The sequence below is a fragment of the Vombatus ursinus genome, unplaced genomic scaffold, assembly GCF_900497805.2.
Source record: "Vombatus ursinus unplaced genomic scaffold, bare-nosed wombat genome assembly UNPS02014821.1, whole genome shotgun sequence".
Taxonomy (NCBI): Eukaryota; Metazoa; Chordata; class Mammalia; order Diprotodontia; family Vombatidae; genus Vombatus; species Vombatus ursinus.
Genome location: NW_020954599.1, coordinates 43,994,096 through 44,019,854, shown reverse-complemented (window position 1 = coordinate 44,019,854; position 25,759 = coordinate 43,994,096). Strand labels below are relative to the sequence as shown.

The following is a 25,759-nucleotide window of genomic DNA, read 5'->3' as shown; positions in this document are numbered from 1 at the left end:
CAAATAGTACTCAGTCCTAATTCTCATCATGACTTATTGGTCTCCCTAGGTTCTTGAAGTCTATCCTAGGAAGACTTAATCCTGCTCTCATCAGGGCTTGGAGGTTTCCCTAAGGTCTTGAAGTCACTCTTAGTAAGACTTTGACTCTAGCAAATGCTACCCAGCTTAAAAGATTTTGAGCCTGAGTATAGTGAGAGTATTTGTGTGTTAGCCAGAGACCAGATTAAGTTCAGAGAAGCTTGTCACTTCCTTGGCTACAAAGTGATGGATGTTTTAGCCATGAAAGGTCTTCAATGACATTATTTCAATTACATAAGACTTATAATCTATGTTGGTGAAAAGAATATCCCCCACCAGTAAAGTCACAGGTTGCTAAAGTATGAATATGTTTGTTTTTTAAGTAGGTCACTTCTTTACTAGGGAATAAAGAAAAACAACAACATTTTGGTAGCTCAATAGAAATGTTATATTTTTTCCTCCAAATAAGCTTATATGCTTAGTTTCCATAAAGAATATTTTCTGCCAGTGCTGCTTTAAAAAATGCCTCATACTTTTTGAAGAAGGTCCAAATATGCCATACTGTACACACTGTCAAATGAATGAATTCGAGTTCAGCCAAGATTCTGGCAGCAGCAGAAAGTCACTGGAGAAACTGTCAATGTCAATTTGAATTTGCTCCAAATGTATTTTTGCTGCAGCTCAAGGCGCTGAAATGAATAATGTAATTCTCTACTAGTCTTTTCTTCCTGATCAATCCAATTGATTTGTATATTGTAATAGTTAGATGATGTGAGATATAGCAGGAAGGCTGGCCTGCCATAAAATTAATTGTGCACATGTGCCAGATGCTATAGACCTTTGTGGATATATTCCTTGGTGGTGGCGGGGGTCCTGCAGTTTTCCTTTCAAATACAAATACTCCAAGGAGAGGTGGAAATGAGGGCCCAAACACCTTAGTGTGACTGAATTTATCAGAAAGAAAAAGAGGAAGGACACCTAATGAATAAGCTTTTACCTGCATCACAATTTTCCCTCAAAGTGACCTGGGTAACCTGCATGTAGAGGACAGAATGGCCAACAATAACCACTATGGAAATTTTCCTCCTTCAGTGCTACTGCAGAAGTCAGATTTAGTGGTTTCTGCCCCATGAGGATTGAAATAATTCATATTTCTCACTCGGTCTAGGGCAGAGATGTCAAACTCATAGCCTATGGGTACACACTGCCCATCACATTCTCAAATGCAACTGATCCAGACTAAAATGTAATTGGAAAATATTTAACAACACAAATAAAAATACAATAAAATATGGATGTTACTTTGTGGTTTCCTAAGTCAACATAAGCCTGAAGAGATTCTCACATATGGTTTATATATGGTTTAGTGGCCTCCATTTCAATTTTAGTTAGACACCACTGATCTAGGGTATTTCTCAGGAAAAAACAAAAACAAAAACAAAAACAAAACATTGTTCATTGAATGAAGCCTCTTCTTTTACCTTAAATTAACATAGAACACATTTCAGCCATCAGGCACTTGTTTGGTTCATTCAAGTCAATTATATAACTGCATGCATTTATGTAAATGTATGATTCAAATGTTTCAAAGACTTTTCTTCCCTTTCTAATGCTAAAAAATTATACATTTCAAATATAGTCAGAATAATTGGTTCAATATATTTAGGAAGTAGCTGATGAATTATAAAAGTATGATTCAAAAATTCCTACCTCCCCAATCATAATGAATTGTGATTGGCTCCTACCTGTATTGTAGTGTTTGGTGCAGTATCGTAAATCTTTCTCTTCTTTTAAAACAAACTGGGGCAAAGTGAGTCCCTCTGCTACTTGTACAGGTGCCTCATCTTGCCATTGAAAGATGAGATCATTCATGGTATATCCAACTAGGCAAAAGATAATCAAAACCACTCAGGCTATACAGCACCATTTCAAGCAATGCACTTAATACCAAGAATAGTTATACAAAGAAAAATCAGTAAAGGGAAAAAAAAAAACAGACTTCTTTGATCAGTCACTTGAGGATGTTGAGTACTTCCTAATTCAGTCTCACTGACATCTATCCAGACAGAACACTTTATAAGGAAATAAAAAATAAGGAAAATTTAAATTTCTACTAAATTTTGTACCAAAATAAGGAAAAGAAAAGAGTTTCTATTTGTTAGAGCCTACACAGAAACATATGTGGAAAAATGAACCTCAGAAATACTTTAAAGATATATATGCACAGAAAGAAACAGAAAATGAGTGCTAAATACTTTCCTGTCTTTAAAACTTTTCTCAAGTGATGAAGTTTTCCTTAATTCTTTGTCCATAAAGATTTCCCTCCCACCCTAGGACCTCTTGGAGAGTTTTGCTTTGACATTTAAGATGTACCAATCACTTGTGATCATTACATATTTAAAGTTGAAAATCTTAGACGTCATCTTATCCTACCCCCTTATTGTACAGGATAGGAAACTGAGGCCTAGAGAGGATAAATGAATTGCCCAAAGTTATACAAATAATAAGTGGGAAGAACTAGGATTTGAATCCAGGACCCTTGACTCCAAATCAATCATTCTTTCTACTGTGTCACAGTACCACCTCATATATTATTCTGGTCTTGCCTCTTGTCCCCCTATTATATTATTATGTATGATTCATGAGGGCAGGAACCTCATGTTATCTAAAATTTTACATCTCCCCCAAATCTGAATATAGCACCTTGCACAAAGTAGGCACATATTGAATATCTGCTGAATTTGTTCGATTTAAACTTGCTTAGAAGATGAAACTGTTGTTTATAAAAGTTAATGTAAAAGTGAGTTCAGTAAGTAATCAGCTCATTTGCTGAATTGTGTATCTGTAACGATGGCTGTTACACATGCAGGATCCTTAAAAGTCTAACTCCTGGATTGTGTCAAGATCTGTCTAGTGCAGAGACCAGAATACACACAGGTAAAAACATACCCTCACAATACCTGAGGTAGTAGCACCAGTAGTTGAACTGGCTACTTTTTGAACAATCTGACCGTGATCTGCTGATCATGGTGAAAATTTACACTACTATGCAAGCGGTGATGACTGTTATTGAATAAGCTTTTCTCTAAAGCCATTGAATTTTCTTCCCTTTGGTACTAAATCTGAGGATGACTTTCTCATTCGATAACTTCTTACTGAAGAGTGAGTGGCTTGTTTCAAGGATTGAAAAGTAATAAAAAAAGGTACTGATGCTTAGTCAGTCAAGTCACACTCTGTACTCTCCAATTTCTGTAGTTGCTGCGGAGGTAAATCGCTGAGTTTCTGCCCAACTCCAAATGAAAAAATAAGGGAGGAGAATCTCAGAAACAGCAAAAATCCTTAAGCCTTATCATTCCACGCTCCAAGTTTATTTCACAGCCTTCCATCAAACTTTCTAAGATATTTTCAGGGAGGAAAAGTCTTATCTAGCTTTTAATCTAAATTGTTTCTCAAATTCATTACTCTATCAAATAGTTATGCACACAGTCACCCATCTATGACTTTTATATGAGCAGACTGTTATTAAATCATGTTATGTAGAGATTTGGGAGTGGTAAATACATCACTTTATGATTTACAATTTACAAATACAACAAAAATAAAGCATCAGTTAACATTTACTGAGGCCTGCTTTGTGCAGAGTGTTATATTGAATAAGCATTAAAGGACCAAGGGCTAAACAATTGTTGTTGCTCAGTTGTTTCAGTCTTCAGTTGTGTCCAACTCTTTGTAACCCCATTTGGGGTTTTCTAGGCAAAAATACTGGAGTGGTTTCCTTCTCCAGTTCGTTTTACAGATGAGGAACTGAGACAAATAGGGTTAAGGGGCATGCCCAATGCTCACACAGCAAGCGAGTGTTTGAGGCTGGATTTGAACCCACAAAGATAAGCCCAGGCCTGGTGGCTATCCACTGTGCCACCTAGCTGCCCCTGGGATAAATAATATTGTACTTCAATCAGTTTAAATTCTTTACGAGTTTTGATAAATCAATGAACACTTAATAAACACCTACTATGTAACAGGCACTATGTTAGAGGATGGGGATGGAAAGACAATACATGGAACAAATACTACTCTCAAGTAGTTTCCTAGCTGGGGTAAGGGTCAACATGGACTTATGTAAGTACATGAAAAACAAATATAAAGAGAATAACTATAAATAAATCCAAAGCAGTTAAATACAATTTGTTAACAGACAGCACTTTAGCTAGTTGAGAAGGCACTAATAGTTAAGGAAGTCAGGAAATTTTTTTTTAAACATATTACTTCCATTCAAAAAGTTTTAAGAGGGTCCCAGCTGTTTTTCATAATTTCTGTTGGCAGTATTTTAGGTAAAGTTGCGCCAATTGGTGAGAACATTCTGCTAATGAGAGCGAGGTTGCAGGTTCAATCACTATAGAGATCAGCTGGATGTAGAGAGGGGAAAAACTCCTTTCCATAGATGCAGCCATGTAAAATGCATGGCCCCAGTCCGGCTAATTACTAGGAGAGACTGTGAGTAAATGGCTTGGTGTGAACCATTACTACTGCTCGAAAAACATTTCTAAGTACTTATCAGGTACTAGTGGGCAGTTGTGTCATATTTGTCTACAAAAGGCAGACTTTAGAAAAATTATATCGTACGCATAAAACCAAAAAGAAAAGCAGTTATTTCATTTTATCTAGGTTCAGTTTTGATAAAAAAGCAGGAGATCCTGATGAAATCCCATCACCCCTTGTAAGTTGACTAAATTTCCCTTTTCACAGCTGTTCTCTCTTATTGGATTACATTGTCCTATTACAGCATATTTCAATATGGAGTAGGTGCTTAATAAATGCTTATTTACTGAAAATCCCTATCACTTCACTGCTAAATTTCTAAGCTCCTTATATTCCTTATCTTAAAGTCTTTTGATGGTTTTCATAATTTCAAAATAAATTTTGTGTAGGTATTAGCTGGTGGTGATATGCATAACTTACAGAATTTTAAAAATGTCAGGCATGTCACCAAAATGGTGCATAGAAGTCAAGAAACTCATTATTAGTCAAAAGAGGTTTTATTTCTTACCAAAATAATCTAATACCCATCCATGAAACCAGTTCAAATATGGCCCTGTTTCTCTCCTGCTCATCAGTATAATTTAGGACTGAGGGAATAGAACATGTCTTAGCTGATGGACCATCCTTCACCAACAGTGGGCTCTAAGTTATTGCAAAAAAGATACTTCTAAGAAACACAGACATAATACTCAGGGAAGCAGTGTGATGTGGCAGAAAGATTACTGGACCAGCGAAAAGGAGAGTCCTGACTATGAGAGTAATTAGGGATGTGAATTTAGTGAATCACAACTCTGGGTTTTGTTTTTTGTTTTTTTGTTTCTTTTGGCTAGGCAATGGGATTAAGTGACTTGCCCAGGGTCACACAGCTAGTTAACTCTGGGTTTTAAATTCTAATGTATACAGTTTTAAAAACCAGATGTCTGAATAGATCATTAATAAGGAATCCTCAGTGAGGAATCTTTCTCTCCCAATAAAGACAAAAATCTGTCCTATAACTTATAGTCCTAGTAAATTTCCTAGGGTGCTTAGAGTTAAATTACTTGTTCAGCCTCACACAATCAGCATATAGTAATGGTGGGAATTGAACCCAGGTCTTCTGGACTCAGAAACTGCTTTTAATTCATTATTCTATGCTGGCTCATGTGCATAATTATAAATTTGAAATAAATAACTGTTAAAGTCTTTTCTTTTGGAGAGCTTGGTTTAGTATTTTTGCAAGTTACTTGGAAGCTTAAGGGGATGGGGGCTGAATTATGCATTGAAATGCTAACACTTATTTGGGGGAAAATATAGTGACACGTCTTCCTAGTGGGGTAAGGGAAGGGGATAAACATTTATTAAGTACCTACTATGTGCCAAACACTGTGCTAAGCACTTTGCAAATATCTCAGTTGATCTTCACAACAACCCTGAAAGGCAGGTACTATTATTATCATCTCCATTTTATAGTTGAGGAAACTATGTCAGGATATAATGACTTGTGCCAATGACTGATGTCAATCAGGATTATAGGAGATGAACTACTTTGACCCCAAGGTGACTCCAGTGATGGACCAAAGGACTCCCCAGTCATATGCTGCTGAAGGGTCTTTGTGGCTAACACAGTGTGCAAACTTATTCTGGTTCTCTTTTAGGTAACTCTTCCCTGTGAAATTCTAGAATTGGCTGTATATGCAGGAAGGATGAACATTAAAAATGATTAGAGCCTGGTTGTTTCAAGGGAGTAGGAGAGAGTTACTAAAGAGAATATATGGAAGCCTTTTATCACTCTTCAAACTGAGAGGACAGAGAAGTCATGTGTCAGTGGACTCAATGGCACTATAAGCCCTGCTTCCTTCAGATTTATGAGATCCACACATGTGATAAAATTTTTTAATATATATAGTTGGAAGACAGCCTCTATATCACTTTATGATTTTATGGTGTGTGATATAGGAAAACCACAAAAGGAAAGTGGTTTGAAGTTAAGATCTGCAAGTGCTAAGAGGCTATGATTATTAGAGGTTGCCTTGTCAGACAAGAATATTCTGTTTCTCCAACGTGGAACCATAACTAGAAATTCTGGTATTTGAGGCAAGCACTCCAAGATATATCTAGGACAAGCAGCACCAAAGATGTTTTCAGATTGTCTTCTGAAAACAAATTCAGTTGTTGGTGAGGTTACCTTGAGGAGATACTTGGGACCTCGGGATACCACCAGGTCAAGAAGAAGGCAGAGACTAGGGGACACCAGTTCCATGAGTGGAGATCTTGGACAATGCAAAGATATAGCTAAAGCCTCCCCCTCCAGGGAAGAGAGAGTAAGGCATCCTAGGCCTGAGAAGAGTTCACTTGGCTTATTGGCAACAGGAACAGTGGATGAGAAAACTAGTCATTTCCAGAGTTGTACTCAAAGAAAATTAGTTTGGTAGTGGTGCAGTTGATAGAGTGCCAGGCATGGAGTCAGAGAGATTCATCTTCAGACACTTATTAGTTGTATGACCCTGGAGAAATCACTTAACTTTATCTTGATTTCCTTATCTGTAAAATGAGCTGGAGAAGGAAGTGGCAAACCACTTCATACCTTTGCCAGGAAAACCCTAAAGGTGACATGAAAAGATGGATAAAACTGAGGAAAACTGAACAATCAGTATGTACAAGGAATGGAGTAGTGAGATATTTGAGGCAGGGAGACCAATCAAAAGGCTGTTGCAATAATCTGGGTAAGAGGTAATGAGGGCATTAACTGATGTGGGTTGTTGTACAGGTCAAAGGAAGGAATCAGATGGGAGAATTTGTGAAGGTAGGAATGGCAAGATTGGCAACTGGTTGGATATGTGGGATGAGGGACAGTGAAGAGTCTGGGATTATGCCAAGGCAATGAATGTAGGAAACAAGAAGGAGAATGGTATTTTAAACAGAAATAAGGATATTTAGGAAAGAGAGGGAGTTAGTGAGGGAAAGAGAATGAATTCAGTTTTAGACACATTAAGTTCTCTACAAGAAGTTGTCTAAAAGTGGTATCAAGAGATGATATGTAAAGGAGCAATTTTAATTTCTGTGGAGCTGACCTTATTGGAGGCAACCCAAAAATCTCCAGCCTTCACTCTTAATAACTTATGCATAACTTGTAAGTTTATCTAAATCCTCCCAGAACCTTGCCCAGTGTTCTACACAAGATAGGAATTTTATAACCATGTATTGATTTGTGCCAAGAAATAAAAGAGACTGCTGGCTTCCTCTGTTCTCTTATAGAGCCAGAGTTGGAAGTATTTTGATTACATAGCCATGGATCTAATGCCTTAAGCTGGGAAAACTATTAGTTTATATTAAACTTACATTACATGTTCGAAATGAAATGTTTCTCATTTACAAATTAGGTTAAAATTAAATTTGAAAAGGACCTTGTTAGACCTTCCAAAGAAAATTAAATTAGTATGTATATATATCATATAAATATAATATGTATATCCAAAGACAGAAAAATATATAATATCTGTATAAAATCTCTCTCTCCTTTTCCTCTGTGTGTGTGTGTGTGTGTGTGTGTGTGTGTATGTGTGTGTATAAAGACAGAAAGCCAACCAGAGAAAGGGTAGGACTGCTTGGTCATGGTACTGAAGGTGTGTTTCATTGTGAAAGGAGAATAGTAGGGACTATTTGAATTATTTTTCTTAGTCTTTTCTGAGTAACACACTAATAAGAAACATTCCTACTCTAAAATTACCTTCTGAAGTAGACACTTTGACAGCAACACAGATTTATAAAAGCAGTTAACAGAACATATTTGATCTAATCAAACAAACTGAAGATATATAAATAATCAGACCCAAATGGCACCTATTTAAAAGTTTTGAAGGGAATCAAGAATGGAAATTGTGGAATTATTGGAAAAATGTATAACAAATGTACAATTTAAGTTCCTTAAAGATAGAGACTGTTTTATTTTTTCTTTGTATCCTTAGTGCCTTGAACATTGAAAGTATTCAATAAAAGCTTGAGTGATTGATTGATTTGAAGATTGTCATTATGACTTCCAACCTTAGCAGGGATAATAGAAGACAGACTGGAGATAGTAGATGAATGGGTGGCAAACAATTAATGATAGGCTCATTGAACATGAATGAAAAAGCATTTATTAAATATTTACTCTGTGCCAGGCATTGTGCCTTGGCATATAAAATATAAGCTACTTAGGAAAAGACCTATTATTTCTGTAAGTGAAAATACTGCCTGACTAGTCTATATGAGTTATTTAAAAGAGTAAACATTTATATAGGAAAATAATACATTATATTGTATAATTTAATCATTTAATATTATATTGAAATAACAAAAATCAATGTAATAAAATTTTTATGAAATTTATTACACTTTTAAAAAACTTTTAAAAACTTTGCTTAAGTATTTTCAAGTCAACATGTGACTGGCTTAGAAATAAGAAGCAAAAGTTAGGAATAAACATGCATTTCTGTTTAGGATTAAAAATTGATAATATTTGACCTGGTCTTAACATTTTTAAATGTAATAGGAAGGAATGTATAGTGTTACCTCAGTGGATGGGAATGACATTCAACTTTGCTGAATGATAAAATATGAAGGAGAGGAAAATGTAGTAAAATGACTAAAGATATAAAAGGCTTAAAAAATTTGAGGACTTTTAAAAACCCCCAAGAATTCTTCCCCTTGGTAAATTAAAGGCTAAAGGACATTTAATATAAATTTATAATATCAAGGATGGTGTGAATAGAGTGAACACAAAATCCTACAATGCTAAATGAAGCAATCACCCTGTAGTTTGAAAGAGGTGAATAAATGAGAGATAAAATGAAATCTACTCTGAAATAGCAGTTAAGTTAGTAGAATTGCTTATTCTAAAACATAGTAAAAATTAAAAGTATGAGGTTCAAGGAAGTTTAAAATAAATTCCTAAATTTACAATGGATCTAGAGGAAATGATGTCATGTAGGATAACCATGGCCTCCCCAAAGTTTCCTGTTATTTATGAAGACAAATTACTGAGCCCAGCCACATATGGCAATTCTTCATTCCTTAAGTAACAGCTGGAACTCTTTTTGAAAAATGTGATCATTTGGAGCGTGTAGACTATTGCCAGAAGACATATTCCCCAAGTGAATTTCATTGAACTGACAAGAAACAACGGCAATGTCAAAATATATTTAACTAATCAGATTCATTCACTTATAATTGGTACTTTACATTTTAATCATTTTACCAGACAACCAATTTCTTAGCTGGAATCATACTGAAATTAGAGTACTGTGAGAAGTTTTTCCTTCACTACACTGGAGGCCCATTGAAACATCACCTTGTCATTTAAAATAATTTAATATGTAGCAGGTTTTGGATCCCCTTAGGAAAGGGAAAGAAAAAAAAATTAATTACCTACTATGTGCCAAGTATTGTGCTAAATGCTTCATAAATAGTCTCATTTGATCCTCACAACAACACTGGAAGGGGGGGAGTGTTATTACTATCCCTATTTTACAGTTAAGGAAACTGAGATAGACAAATTAAATGACTTGCCCAGGGTCATACAGCTAAGAAATATCTCATGTTGCATTTGAACTCAAGTGTTCCTGACTCCAGATCCAATACTCTATCCACTTCACCCCTCAACTGTCATTATAAGATGATTTTTATGATAAAGCTTCAGAGGGCTTAGGCCTCAAAGGAATCTTTAGCATATTTTTTCTATTAAAGGAAATATACACTTTACGGTGGTTACATGCTTCCATCAATGTCATATAGGCAGCGAAGCACTCATATTTTGAGTGATCATTAGTGATCATGATAATAGTTTAGCATTTACCATGTTAAAATTCATGTTTGGGTCATTAACCTTTATACAGTAATAGAAAGAAGCAGTAAATAGAATAAGAAAATAGATCCTTTGTTATTAATGCATGGATTTCTGTCAAAGCCAATCTTCTTATCTGGCCCAGAGCCTTATTGATAGATGTATTAGAGACTCTTTAAGCATCTCTCATCCTTGGCAGTGACATGTTTGGCAGCTGTTGTCTTTTGTCTATTTGAATGTTGATAGTTGATGTCAATTAGCTGCTCCCTCAATGAGCGTCCACCTTTGCAAGTATGATTCTCAGATAAATTACAGGATTTAGGGGGTAAAATTCTATCAGAAATACAAGGCCAGTACTCCTTTGACCCAGAAATGTAATCCTCAAGAAGTCATGGGGCCTGAATGGAAGGAGTTGGATTTCTTTCAATTTAACTGGGGTAAGAAGATCTGAGTTGCAAATTGACTTATTTTCTGGAAGGACTTAAATAAGAGGTTGTATCATCTTTAGGGATGGAGCTGAAATGGAGCCTTGGTTCCTGGGAGTAAGGTATGTGACTGGAAACATAAGAACTGGTTCAACTGGAAGTAGTAGGCAGGGCTTCTAGAGTTTTTCCTCTTAATCTTGAATGCTCTCTTACTTTCTAACAAGCTATGAGGCAATAGTCCTGACTCTGTCCCAAATTTCTCTTCTGTAATGGAAAAGAGCAGTAGGGTAGACTGCAAGGTTTTCTAACTTCTTTGAGGGTAGAAGTAGGTACAAAGCTATTACTTCAATTGGTAGAAGAATAATCAGAAGTCAGTCTCTCAGTGTCTGTTTCTCTCTTCCCTTCTCTCCCCCTACCTTCATTCCTTTTTCTTCCAGGAGTTAGAAAGTACACAAGGACTCATAGCAAAGTAGGATTTGTTGGGGCTATGAGTGGTATCAATACAGTTTAATATTCTTTCTATGAATGATTCTGTACTTTATTTCTGTATTATTGTTAAATCAATTTTTATCACACATAAGCATGCATATATGTATACATTGATAATTTTCTCTATAGTTCAAGTGCTTGATAAGTTCACTGTTGATTTAGAACTTTCCCCATCATCTAAATGCTGACAGTTCCCCTCAAGTCTCTGTCTTTCTTGCACAAAATTATGGAATTATTTTGTAGTGCTCAGTTTTGGAGATATGTTCTGATCAAGGCCTAAAGATCACGGGAGTTCTGCTCCCCAGTAGCATTGGGGTGCAGTAGAGTCAATAGCTTGTAGAAATTTCATTTCTTTGAGCAGGCTGCTTAACAGTAGGTGCTTAATCAATGTTTGTGAAACAAATTTTTGTTTTTGGATTTAAATAATATAAATCAGTTCTGCTAATCTTTGGGTAATTAGAAATAATTTCCATTGGTCAGGAATTCCTCAGTTGTCATTGCAAGCCTACAGTGGAAGTAGCAGGAGCCTATCTACCCATACATGGAACTCAAGCATAAAATTTCTTGAGTGACTAAAATAAAGATGTCATCTGAGGAGGAACACATCTGATAACTTGTGAATGAACTATCCTGTGTCATTCCCAGCACCAAGGAGCTCATGATACCCAAATGTGACTTGTCTTATTAAAGTGCCATGGGAAATCAGCAGCAGTAGATGCAGGTGTGATTCTACAGTGCCAGAGGAAAATGTTACAAGGGCTCTGATGCTTTGCACAGAGCTGGTGAAAGACGAAAAGTAAAAGAATTATTCAAGTGAGAAAAATATGTTTATGTAGGTATCATGTCTGCAGAATCAACTCATATTGACTGGATATGGACTCAGTGCAAGAGATCATGTTAAGACACTGTAATTCATAAGGAACGTGAGAATTTTTAAACTCTAATTCCAGTTTAGACACCCCTAAATCACCAACACCACGGTTTCACTTGGGTAATTCACCTGAACATTGGATGAATGACTCTTACCATCATTTCTATTGGCAGGCTGTAGTATAAAGAGAACTGGAGAGAGAAAATCTGGGATCAAACCTCAGTTATGGTACTTACTCTGTGTGCTATTTTGGGGAAATCACTTAACCACTCTGGGCTTCAGTTTTCCTAGACATAAAGTGAATTATTTGGACTTGATGACATCTGAGATGTCTTCTGTTTCTAAATCCTATGAAATATTTAAAAATAATTTTAAATACTGCTTTTGTAGTAGTTAAATACTACTTTTGGGTAATAGTATTTTGAAATAAACTCTAAGTAGATTTTAACTATTCAATGCTTGCTTCCTTTCTCTTTGTGTCACCATGTTTCATTGACCAATGATCCCAAGCAACCATAGCCCTGTTCCTATGTAGCACTGGTTCAATAAGTTCATATCCAAAGGTGGAATTGCTGCTAGATGAATCCTTGTCTAGCTACCCTGGGCTGGGGCACTGAAGGTTATTTTCTAAGATCATGCCTTGCTCTGTCATTCTTTGCTTTGTTGACTACAAACCCAGAGTCTGAAATACTGGGATGCCAGGGTACTCTCCTGACCTTTTGAAACTCACAAGGAAAAGACATCAAGGATCCTTAAAGCCTTTCCCAAGGTTCTATAACCCCAGAGGGGAGAAGGCCTCAAGGTCTAGTGGCTAGACTCTAGCCACCTAAAGCATTGTCTCTGCTTTTAGCAAAGAAGTCATATCACTAGAGTGCAGCCAGAGTGAGAATGGCCAGAAAAGTGTAGGAAGATTACTGAGACCTTTTTAATGCCTCTTCAGCTCAAGAGCCTTTGATGCACCACATAGTTAACCAGAATCTGTTAGAAAATGTGTCCTCATGCCCCATAGTTTCTCCAAGGTATTTCATTTCACATCATCATAATTCTCTTGGAAGCCTTTTCTATATAGAGAAATGATATCTGTAGCACTCCTTGCATGTTTCAGATCCCTTCCCTTCTATACATGCATTAATATGTACATATTTTAATTTAACAATGTGGTAAAATTGTTCCATGTCCCCTTTCTTTTTGAATTGTATTTAAAAAAATGTTGAAATACTAACATATAATTGGCAACAAAATCACTGGCAACCACTTACACCTGTTCATATGCATACATATGTTTATGTGACTGTAAAACAGCAAAAGTAAAAGCTTGTTTTCAAAATGGCAATCTTACAAGGTCATATATACATAGAAGTAGAGCAGAAAGATAGGCTGCAACCTGTCTTCTGGTCAGCAAGACAGTATGCTTTAGTCTGGAGCAGGTAAAACAAGGCTATACATAGCACACACCTTGCTGTCAATTCCCCAAGGATTTTCAGAGACCTGTCACTGGGACCACATCACTAGATCTTATATATCACTAAAGATAAACCTTGCAGGTAAAGCTGGATCTAATTATCTAGTGTTTTATAGACTCAAAGAAACACCTAATGCACCAAGAATTCCTGTGCTCATAAGCAAGTATGTGTTACAGCTAGCCACTCAAAAACATCCATTGCGTGGGGTAATTTCTGTGTGCCCTTTGGTTGCTGTAGGACAGAAAGAGTACTTTTTTGTTGAAAATTTCAGCAGTAATTGGCACATGTTGTTTGACCAAACTTTGGAGCAATAAGAAAAAAAAAAAGGACAGAGCACTGACAATGTTTCCCTATGTAATAGCCCTTCTGGCAAAGGTGGACTAATTGCGTCTAAGAGCGTCTACGTTGCTAAACACCATAGGGATTGCCTGAAAATGGACTGGGGGGCAGAGTATTTGGTTCAACAGGAGTTTAAAAACCCTCTCTGGAGAGAGACTAGGAGAGAATTGGAGAGAGGAACAAATGGAGCATTCTTCTCAAGACACTGACTCTAAGCCTTGGAGCAGATAGAGACTTTCTTTCCTTATCCTCTTCTCACCCTGAGGGCCACGCAACTGAGAGTGTGCATGGCAAGCGTAATGGGAGCTGGTTAATGAGCTTAGTCCCTATAAGCATATGCACAGTGCTTAGTATAGACTTGGTTGCATGTGTAGACATTTTGAAATAGGAACCTCTTTAATTGACTATATCTGCGTAGGCAGAACTGTCAGTATAGGTACTAGTTGATCTCATCCTTTCTCTTTGGCTCGCTTCTCCTGCCGTCAGCATTCTGGTGAAGGAGATTGGCATTAGAGATTGGGAATTTCAAGAGGTCAGGAAAATAAGCCACTAGAAGGTTAGTAGCAGAATCATAGAATAGCATGCAGTCAGCCAGTCCAGCTGTGAGGTTCCAAGGAGTGACTGAAGGGACCTAGCCTAGCAGTAGGTAAGACAGGAGGACATCCAGAAGCAATGCCTCATTTGGGTGTGAACTTGGTCGGACTAATGCTATGTAGAAAACTTCATTAAGACTGAGCCCACTCTCCCCAGAGACCAAGGTGGTTTAGAAGTGTGTGTTATTACAGGATGGGCGGCAGGAATGTTTATAACTGTGTTCTTGATATATTTCTGTTAAAGCTAATTGGTTATAATTGGCTAAATGGAACTGGGGTACTAATTACTGATTGCTAATATCAGGGACACTACATTAGAACAGGAGCTCAAGCACATAGCATTAGAGAAGAAACATCCCAACTTCTTAGGGATACACTTGGGACTCTGATCAGATGTCGCCAACATAGCTCCCAGATATGGAGCCTAGAGTACTTACATACCTATTTAAAAGGTAATACAATTATTTTGCCCTTGAGTCTTAGAGAAGAAAAAGGAAAAAAAAACTAAGTAAAGAATGAATATGTTGCATAATTAGTGGACATCATTTTAGGTACAATAGGGGAAAATCCTACATAGGGAAGTCCCTACATATGAAAGGGCCTAATCTAGTGTGCTTTATAAGTGATAAGATAAACATCTGAACATAAGATAAATATATTCTTTCAATCTGATTTTAGGCATGCTTCATGGAGATACCTTTTGGGACTCTATGCCAGTTCAGGTATATGTCCTTTGCACTTACTGTAATTTTATATAGCTAGGGGTGAAAGAGTTACTATAATATATCATATAATAACTCTTTATATCATATCATTTATCATATAATATATCATATTAGCCTGCTGCAGGCTCACTGAGGCTTGTTTTGCCTGCGTGCCCACAGCAAACTGAGCTCCTCTCCTGGCACAATATACCTTTCCAGTCAACCATCCAGGCTGTCTTGGGCTAGAAATTTGTTTCACTCTGTCTTTTTGTGAGTTCTACTGCTTTAGAATTTGTTCAGAGCCATTTTTTACAGGTATTTGGAGGGGTTTGGGGGAGAGCTCAAGCAAGTCACTGCTTTTACTCTGCCATCTTGGTTCTGCCCCCCAGTTTATACTTAATTTCTGCCAGACTACTTTCCAGTTTTCCCAAATAGTGAGTTCATGTCCCTTTGGGTTTGTCAAACACTAGGTTACTGTGTTCATTTGCTTCTCTATACCTGTACCTAATCTGTTTTACTGATAGACCTTTCTATTTCTTACCCTGTTCCAAATTGCTTTGAAGTATAATTAGAAATCTGGTACTTCTATGCCTCTTTCCTTCCCATTTTTAAAACTAATTTACTTTGATATTCTTTATCTTTCAATATTCCAGATGAATTTTATTATATTTTCTAGCCCTTTAAATTCTTTGGTAGTTTGGTTGATATGTCACTAAATAAGTAAACTCATTTAGGTAGTGTCATTTTTATTACATTGGATCATGATAAATTAATATTTCTGTTTTTATTTGTGTGAACAGTATTTTGTAATTGTACTCATATAGTTTCTGTGTGTCTTGACATGTATTTTATATTGTCTGTAGTTATTTTAAGTGATATTTTTCTTCTGATCTCTTCTTGCTGGATTTTGATGTCTATGTACAGAAATGCTGATGATTTATGAGGGTTTATTTTATTTTTTGCAACTGTTCTGAAGTCATTAATTTCTTTTATTTGTTTTTAGTTTACTCTCTAGGGTCCTCTAGGTAGACTATCATGTCGTCTGTGAAAAGTGGGTTTTGTTTCCTCTCTGTCTATGTTTATTATTTCAATTTATTTTTCTTGTATTGTGATAGCTAGCATTTCTAGTATTATATATAATATATCTATATCTATCTATTTATCTATCTTTCTATCTATCACCACTGAATAAAAATGGTGGTAATGGACATCCTTGCCTCACCCCTGATCTTATTAGAAAGACTTCTAGCTTATCACCATTACAAATATCTGCTCCTGGTTTTAGATAGCTGTTACTTATCTTTTTAAGAAAAAAACCTCATTTATTCTTGTGTTTTCTCGTGTTTTTAATAGAAATGATATATTTTGTTAAAAGCTTCTGCATATATTGAAATCATAATGTGATTTTTGTTATTGATATGGTTCATTATGTTTATAATATTCTTATTATTGAACCAGTCCTGAATTTCTTATATAAATCCAGCCTGGTCATAGTGTATGATCTTAGTGATATACTCATATATCTAGTGTACAACTAGTATATAGCTGGTATACAAATATATGTAGCTTCTAGTATTTCATTTAAAAGTTCTGAATCAATATTGAATCAAACTGGTCTATAGTTTTCTTCTGTTTTGACTCTCCCTGGTTTAGGTATCAAGACAACATTCATGTCATAGAAGGAATTTGGGTGAACTCCTTTACCTATTTTTTTCACACAGTTTATATAGTATTGGAATTAGTTGTTCTTCAAATGTTTTGTAGAATTTGCATTCTACCAAATTCGTGCTGTTTTTTTTCCTTAGAGAACTCATTTATGGCTTGTCAATTTCTTTTAATAAGATAGGGTTAATATTTAATTTCCTATTCTGTTCATTTAGGCAATTTATATTTTTTTTGTAAAAATTTATCCATTTTATAGATTGTCAGATTTATTGGCATATAGTTATACAAAAACAGCTCCCAATAATTACTTTTATTTCCTCTTCTTTGCTGTAAATATACTTCCCCTCCACTTTTGATACTGGTAATATGGTTTTCTTCTTTCTTTAAAAAATCAAATTAGCTAATGGTTTTGTTCCTAGCTTTATTTATTAATTATATGAGTTTTTTATTTTCAATTTTATTAAACTTCCTTTTGATTTTTGGGATTTCTATTTTAGTGTTTAATTGGAGGTTTTTAATTTGTTGTTTTACTTCCTTTTTTTCCTTGGATTGCCAGTTAATTAAACTGCTCTTTCTCACCTTTATTGATGTAAACATTTAGAAGAATAATTTCACCCCTAATTACTGCTTTGGCTTCATCCCAAAAATTTTGGTACATTGTCTCATTTTTTCCATTATCGTTAATGAAATTGTTGACTGTTTCTCTGATTTTTCTTTGACCTACTCATTTTTAAAGATTAAGTTACTTAGTTTCCAATTAATTTTTAATCTGTGTTTCTAAGACCTTTTATTAAATGTAATTTTCATTGCATTATGGTCAGAAAAAAGAAGCATTTAATATGTCTGCTTTAATGAATTTCTGAAGTTTTCATATCCCAATATATGATCAATTTTTGTGAAGGTGCCATTCACAGCTAAGAAAAGGGAATAGTTCTTTTCTGTTTCCATTCAATATTCTTCAAAGGTTGGTCATATTTAACTTTTCTAAAATTCTATTCATTCCCTTAACTTTTGTTTTGTTCCTTATGGTTAGATTTATTTAGACATGTGAAGGTAGTGTGAGAGTAGATTAAGATGCCCCACTAGTATAATTTCATTGACTATTTTGTCCTATAACATTTAAATTTTCCTTTAAGAAATTGGATGTTCTGCTATTTGGTGCATATATGTTCAGTATTGATATTTATTGTCTATGGTACCTTTTTAGCAAAATATAATTTCTTTATATCTTTTAATTATCCCCTTAATTGGTGTCACTTTCATCTCTATTATTGGTTTAGATTTGTATGAAATCATGATTTCCACCCCTGTATTTTTTCTACTTGAGTGGAAGTATAATAGATTCTGCTTGAGCCCTTTATTTAACATTAAGTCTATCTTTCTGTTTCAAGTGTTTCTTTTTTTTCCCAGTATTTTATTTTTCCCCAGGTACATGTAAAAAGAATTTTAACATTCATTTTTAAAACTTTGAGTTCCAAATTCTCTCCCTTCCTCCCTCCCCACCCCCCCATTGAGAAGGCAAGTAATTCAAGATAGGTTATACATGTGTAGTCATGCAGAACACTTCCATAATAGTCATGTTGTGGAAGGTTAACTGTATTTCCATCCACCCTATCCCCCTATTTATTTTACTCTCTCTCCTTTCATCCTGTCCTTCTTCAAATGTGTTTTGCTTCTGACTACTCCCTCCCCTCCCCCAATCTGTCTTCCCTTCTAGTACCCTTCTTCTCTTATCCCCCTCTCCCCTACTTTTCTATAGAGTAAGATACAGTTGAATTTGGATGATATTACGTCTTTGAGCCAATTCTGATGAGAGTAAAGTTCACTCACTCCCCCTCACTTCCCCCCTCTTCCCCTCCACTGTAAAAGCTTTTTCTTGCCTCTTTTATGTGAAATAATTTACCCCATTCTACTTCTCCCTTTTTCTTTCTCCCAGTACATTCCTCTATCATCCCTTAATTTTATTTTTTTAGATATCATTCCTTCATATTCAACTCACACTTATGCCCTCTATCTATATATACTCCTTCTAACTGCCATGATAGTAAGAAAGGTCTTATGAGTTACAAGTATCATCTTTCCATGTATGAATGTAAACAGTTTAACCTTATTAAGTCCCTTATGATTTCTCTTTCTGGTTTACCTTTTCATGCTTCTCTTGAGTCTTATATCAAAAAGTCAAATTTTCTATTTAGTTCTGGTCTTTTCATCAAGAATGATTGAAAGTCCTCTATCTCATGGAATGTCTATTTTTTCCCCTTCAAGGATTATACTCAGTTTTGATGGTAGGTGATTCTTGGTTGTAATCCTAGCTCCTTTGCCCCCTGGAATATCATTTTCCAAGCCTTCCAATCCTTTAATGTAGAAGCTGCTAAATCTTGTGTTATCCTGATTGTGGCTCCACAATACTTGAATTGTTTCTTTCTGGCTGCTTGCAATATTTTCTCCTTGACCTGGGAACTCTGGAATTTGGTTATAATATTCCTGGGAGTATTCATTTGGGGATCTCATTCAGGAAGTGATCAGCAGATTCTTTCAATGTCTATTTTACCCTCTGGTTCTATTATATCAGGGCAGTTTTCCTTGATAATTTCTTGAAAGATGATTTCTAGGCTATTTTTTGATCATGGCTTTCAGGTAGTCCAGGGTGGAGGATGTACTGTCCCAGGCTTTAGGTATTATGTGCAGCTATTTTCAGAGATACTTCCAGGGACCTGTAAGTTTGTAGCTCTTCCAAGTTGGTATGATCTAAGGAGAGGCATTTACTCCTCTCCTGGCCTGTGCTCTGGTCTTTAAGTGACCACAAGCACTCTTTTCTGTCTTGGAACTGTGAGGAGGGTTCCCCCTGTACTGTGGCCATAAGCACTGCTATGCTAGTGTTCCTCCTTGCCCTGGGACTGCCACATAGAGATCTGAGTGTGGGCTTCATTGCTAGCAAAGAGACCCCTGTAATCTCCCTCTGACCAGTTGTTTGACCCTCTTACTGTCTGTGGGCTGAGATTTCTGACAGCAGCTGCTGTTGCTGATTCAGTCACTCCCAAGGCCTGCTCCTGGTTGGCCAGAGTTGTGCTGGTACAGCCTATACTGGACTGCACTTCACTTATACCCGGGTGCCACAGACCTTCCAGGGGCTGAGAGGTCTGGAAACCACCACAGCTGCCAGTGATTCAGTTGCCCTGAGGCCTGCTCCAGGTTTGCTGGGGCCCTCTCTGAGCTGGTGTGGCCTGTACTGGACTGTGCTCCTTTCTCTGGTGCAACAGACTTTCCTGCCAAGCTTCCAAGTTGTCTTGGGCTGGATATATTTCATTCTGTCTTTTTGTGGGTTCTGCTCCTCTAAAATTTGTTTAGCATAATTTGTAAAGTTATTTGGAGGTGTTTGGGGGAGAGCTCAGGTGAATCCCTGCCTTTGCTCTGCCGTCTTGGCTCCCTCAAGGGTGTTTCTTATAATCAATATATTTTTGTGTTCTGATTTCTAATCCATTTCTACTATCTTCTTCCATGTTATGGGTGAGTTCGTCTAATTCACATTTGTAGTTAAGATTACTAAATATGTTTTTCCATATCCCATTTTTTAATATTTATTCTTCCCCTTTTTGCCCTGTCCCTTCCTTAAGAGTCCTTTTTAGTTCTGATCTACTGCTTCACTTAATCTGCCCTACTTCTTATACTCTCTCCTTTCTCTTAAACTATTTTTCCTCCTGCTTCCCTCTGGGTAAAATGAATTTCTATATCCAACTGTATGTGTATATGTTTACTCTTCCTTCCTGGAATCAGTTCAGATAAAAGTGAGGTTTAACTGTTGTTCTGCTCCAGTGTTTCCTCTACTGTAAAAATATCTTCGTGTGACCCATTTATATATGGTAATTTCCCTTATTCTTGCTCTCCTTTTTATCCTTCTCCCAGTACATTCGTCACCCTTCCATTTCTTTAAGCCTGATAGACTCATTAACTTCCATTTAGCTAATTCGAATTTTTAAGGTGTTATTTTTCAAGTAATGTTTTATATCTTTTACAAAGCTGTTTATTCTCTTTTCATAGCTTTCTTTTGTAGCTCCCATTTCTTTTCTCATCTTTTTATCTACCACTTTTATTTGGTTTAATTTTTTTTGCTCTTTTATCATTGTAACTATTCTAAGAATTCTTGTTGGGCTTATGTCCAATCTACATTTTCTTTGAGGCTTTACACGTAGATATTTTCAAGCCATTGTCTTTTTCTGTGCTTGCTTTCTGAGCTTTCCTGTCATTGTAGTAGCTCTTTATAGTTGGATGCTTCTCCTCCTCCTCCTCCTCCTCATCTTCCTTTTCTTCTTTTTCTTCTCCTTCTCTTTCTCCTCCTCCTCCTCCTCCTCATCATCATTAGTAGTATTATTACTCATTATTCCAGCCTACTTCTTGACTTTGGACTGTATGTCAGTGCTGGACTCTTCCCATTTTGGGGGCGTGTGGACATTTGGCCTGAACTTCCACCTTTTTTATCTTCTGCTGTTTTCACAGTTGGGAGCTGGCGAGTTTTCAGTGCTTCCAAAGTGGTTTGATTTGGAGAGAGGTTGTTTACTGACTTCTTCATATAAGATCGACAAGTTCCTGACCCAATTTTTGATTTGTTGGATTGTGTTTGATTGGGTTTCAGTAGATTATTGCTGGACTTTTAGCCCACTGGGAGGTTCTGTATGTCTAGAATTATTGAATTGATTGATTCCCCTTTGATGCTGGTTTCCTATCCTGGTTATTCCACAGCAGGCTTATGTGTGGGAGGCTAACAGTTAGAATTGAATCTCCTCTCTGCTCTTGGGCGTGGAGCCACATGGCTAAGGTTTTGGAATTCATTCCTAGATCCAAACACAGGTAGGGCTTCTCTCCCTTGCCGCCATGACTGCTTCTATTCACCCTGGAACTATGACCCTAAACTGGGTGACAGATGGGCAGTGCTCCCCACTGCTACTACCTCTGTGCTGTGCTCCTGCTTAGCCCCTGCCCCAGTCTCCTCAGACCACTCTGTGTTCCTAAGCTCCCCTGGGCTGGAAATATGGCTCAGTGACTTTTTCCTGGCTTTCCCAATCAGAATTTGGTATAGTACATTTTCTAGGCTGTTATGTTTGTTGAGCTGGGCAAAAGTGTCTCACTCTGCCTTTCCTCCTACGTTTTCAATCGTTCTTCAGTTTCCTTTGACAACTCATTTTCCTTTTTCTAAAGATTTGTCATTGACCTTCTCTTTATATTTTTTGTTTTCCCTTGGCAATCTCTCAAAGACTCACAGGTCCTCAGGCAGCCAGATCCATGCTTGCACAGGACCCATCTGTAGTATGGCTTAAAATCTAGCCTCTTCTTCAAGACTTCTCATGGTGATTTTATTTGAACACCCTGCTTTGACCAACTTTCATTTATGCTGTTATCCCAATCTCCAAATCCAAATACCCTCTTTGATTATCCAAATATAATCCACTTGTGGCGCCTTCTTTAAAAAGTTGCTTTTCACCTTTTTACATTTGGACACCCTACATTTATTAGCTGCGTCACATAGTTTGGTCGTTAATCATAAACACTTTTGTGTTTGATGTGTGTTGATCTTATGCTGATGAAATCAGAAGATCATAGGGGACAGAGGTCTAGAGCTAAAAGGGGCTTTGATGCCATTAATTCTAACCCCCTCATTTTGTAGTTAAGGAAGCTTAGAGATTAGTGAAGTTAAAATGACTTGTCCAATGTCACACAGGTAGGAAGCGTCAGAGGTGAGATTTAAAGCCAAGTCCTCTAACTCCAAAGCCAGTGTTCTGTCTCCTGTATCCAGCTTTCTCCTTCATGTTACTAGAGGGTAGAGAACTTTGATTTTCTTTGAGTGCCCCAGAGATACATTTATACATAGAAGACAGTCAATGAATATTTATTGAATTTGTAGGATCATAGATTTAGATCTCACTAGGACTAGAGAGGCCATCTAGTCCATCCTCTCATTTTATATTCTGGAAAACTAATGCCTTGGAAGATTGACTTGCTCAAGGTCACGTAACTCAAAATAATGAGGCAGGGTTTGAACCCAGACCCTATGACTCCATTACCTGAATTCCAATTGGAAAGTATTGGATTATGGTTGGATACTCCCCTTTCAGAGAGTAAAGAATTCACTTGAGGTTTATTTCTCGTCTCTTTCTTTTGCTCTCTCTATACCTACAAGTCATAGTGTTTATTTCTAGTTTTCAATAAGAATTCATTCCACAGTGGGAATTATAACAACCTTGAGGTTTTTTCACCAGTTCTTATAGCATTTTATTAAAAGAGAAATTGCTTTTTACAGAAAACAAATACACAGAAAATAAATTTCTTTTTAAAAAGTAACCCTGATCTCAACCTATTCTATAATAGAGGCATAGAAATCACATGCTTTTGAAAAAGTTTTAATATGTTATATTCCTTTTTTTAATGGTTAAGAGAAAGAGGGCAACAAAGTTGCTGTCATATCCACTTGATCTATATTTAAGTCTCCCTCAATGGCTGAAGGAGAGAATAAATAACTTTACTGAATGATTAATGAAACATCAATGAATTAATTCCATAAAAAGAATTCTTGTTTTAGGTATGGACTTGATTAGATTAGTGGCCTCCACTTTCTATGATCATGCACCCTACAGTATATGCATATTTACGTTTTTACAAATTATATTGTACTAATGATGATAAGGATTATAAAACTTAATACAAAATGAGAATAGTGATAAGTAGTAGTGGGAGATTCATGAATAGATAGAAGGGACAGATGTGAGACATGAGAAGGTAGACTTTACAAGATTTAACAGCTGACTTCACTCCTGACTCTCTTTTCAGGTCTCCGTCCTTGCCAGCTACCTTCCTGTCCTAGAGAAAATCCTGTCTATTTCCCTCTTCTCCAATTGCTCCCTTCCTCTTAATTGGTACCTCCTTCTCTGGGACCACTACCATATTCACAAAGGAGGTAGTTTGGGATATTGCATAGCAGAAGGAGAGAGAGGAGTAGTGGAATACTGGGCAACGAGAATATGCATTGCTGTATTCAAGACAAATCCTATATTTGGGTGTGGCAGTGAGGGTGAGGTGTAAGCTGTTTTTCCATCTTCTAATTCATAAATACCACACACCTAGGGGTCAGTCCACAGTGCAACCCTGACTTTAAATACCCTGGGATTATATAATTTGGTCATAGAATCATAGATTTAGAGATAGAAAAGACTTTAGAATTCTCAAGTCCAAACTTCTCATTTTGTAGATGGAGAAACTAAGGCCTAGAGAGGTCTAATGAATTGATTAGAATCACAGAGATATTAAGTGGTAGTGGCAGAAGGAGTAAAAATAATAGGCACACCAAGACAACTCATACTTCCAGCTTATCTGGAATTCTATCTGATATGGGAAAACAACCCCATTCACAAATACTTTTCAATATTTCATTGAATGAATGAATTTATTGGTGTGGGGACTTACTCCAGTGGTATTTATTGTAACCCTTTCATGCTGAATCATCGCATCCCATTCTTGTCTATGCTTTCCCATGAATTCTCCTTAGAAGATCTACCCAACACACTGGACGTTTTCTTCTAGGTCTTTTTAAAAAGTCATTTCATGAATATCAGTATGTCATTCAGGTCATCCAATTGTTATCATGTACTCTTGGTTTATAATTGGTCTACTACATATTAAAATCATAACTTTTCTGTGTGATATCCCTTAAAACAAATTCAACTTTTAAATAAACAACTAGTTAATCAAAAGGGAGGTTGAGACTTTGAAACTAACTTTAAAGACAAGGCTTGCTGGTGAACAGCTCAGTGGAAGTGTATATAGAAAGGATGGACAGAAGGGTTAGTCTAGAAAGAACTATGACCTCAAGAAGATATTCTAGTGTAATTAGCTCTATCATTCTAGGAGACTTCTAAGGTTAAAAAATATTTAAATCGCTAGGTGGCTCCTAATAGATATTTGATTTTCATAATTAATTTTAAATTTGCTCCAAATGATATATATTCTAAAAATCAGTTATGTGTTGGGGAATTGTGTTTTGGTTGTAAAATTACATTTCATATAAAGGAAATTTCTAAGTCTAGAGTATTGGTAACCTTTATATTGAAAAGAAAGGCTATTGGTCTGTGAAAACAACAATAATAACAACATAAAGCAGAAGGACTATCTAGTTGAGACTTCTGCAAACTTCATGTGATGGGTTCCTGGAGACTAGAAAAAAAGCTCTAAGAGGATTGAAAAGTTAATTAAATCCCTTTGTTGAATAGTTTTATAATATACTCTTTTTTCCTTCCTGTATGTGGTTTAGTTTTATAAGTACAGACGTATAAAGCTAACAGGAGTGAAAATCTTTCCTTTTTTTTTTAAATTTGTTTTTTTTTTTTTTTTTTTTTTTGGCAATTGGGGTTAAGTGACTTGCCCAGGGTCACACAGCTAGTAAGTGTCAAGTGTTTGGTCTGAGGCCGGATTTGAACTCGGGTCCTCCTGACTTCAGGGCCAGTACTCTATCCACTGTGCCACCTAGCTGCCCCTTGGAGTGAAAATTTCTTGAAGACAAATCAATGATGTGTGCTAAGGTATCGATATTTATGTGGGACTTTATTTAGGCCAAGGTAACCAAGAAATTTTTTTTATTAAAGACAAAATATGGGGTACACTAATGGGATTTACAATCCTTTGGCAGTGTAGAAACAACTAACCTTGGCAATTAGTTAGGAAGAATACTTAGTTGAAACAGAAAGCTACCAAGTATTAGCTTCCTCTCCTTCCTTTTCTCCCCTGTCACTCCTAGATTTACTTCTGCTCAGGTTTGGTTCCACCATTCACCCCCACCTCACAAACTAAATTTATCTAAAAAGTTGATTT

At 36.4% G+C, this 25,759-nt stretch overlaps 1 protein-coding gene across 1 annotated transcript in view; it reads right to left on the bottom strand.

The window, feature by feature from the left end:
• Positions 1 to 25,759, bottom strand: part of GLRA3 (glycine receptor alpha 3) — a 261,420-nt gene that overhangs the window by 36,406 nt on the left and 199,255 nt on the right. The window contains 1 exon segment of the mRNA XM_027837550.1: positions 1,764 to 1,901. Within this exon segment, the coding sequence (XP_027693351.1) occupies positions 1,764 to 1,901 (138 nt within the window).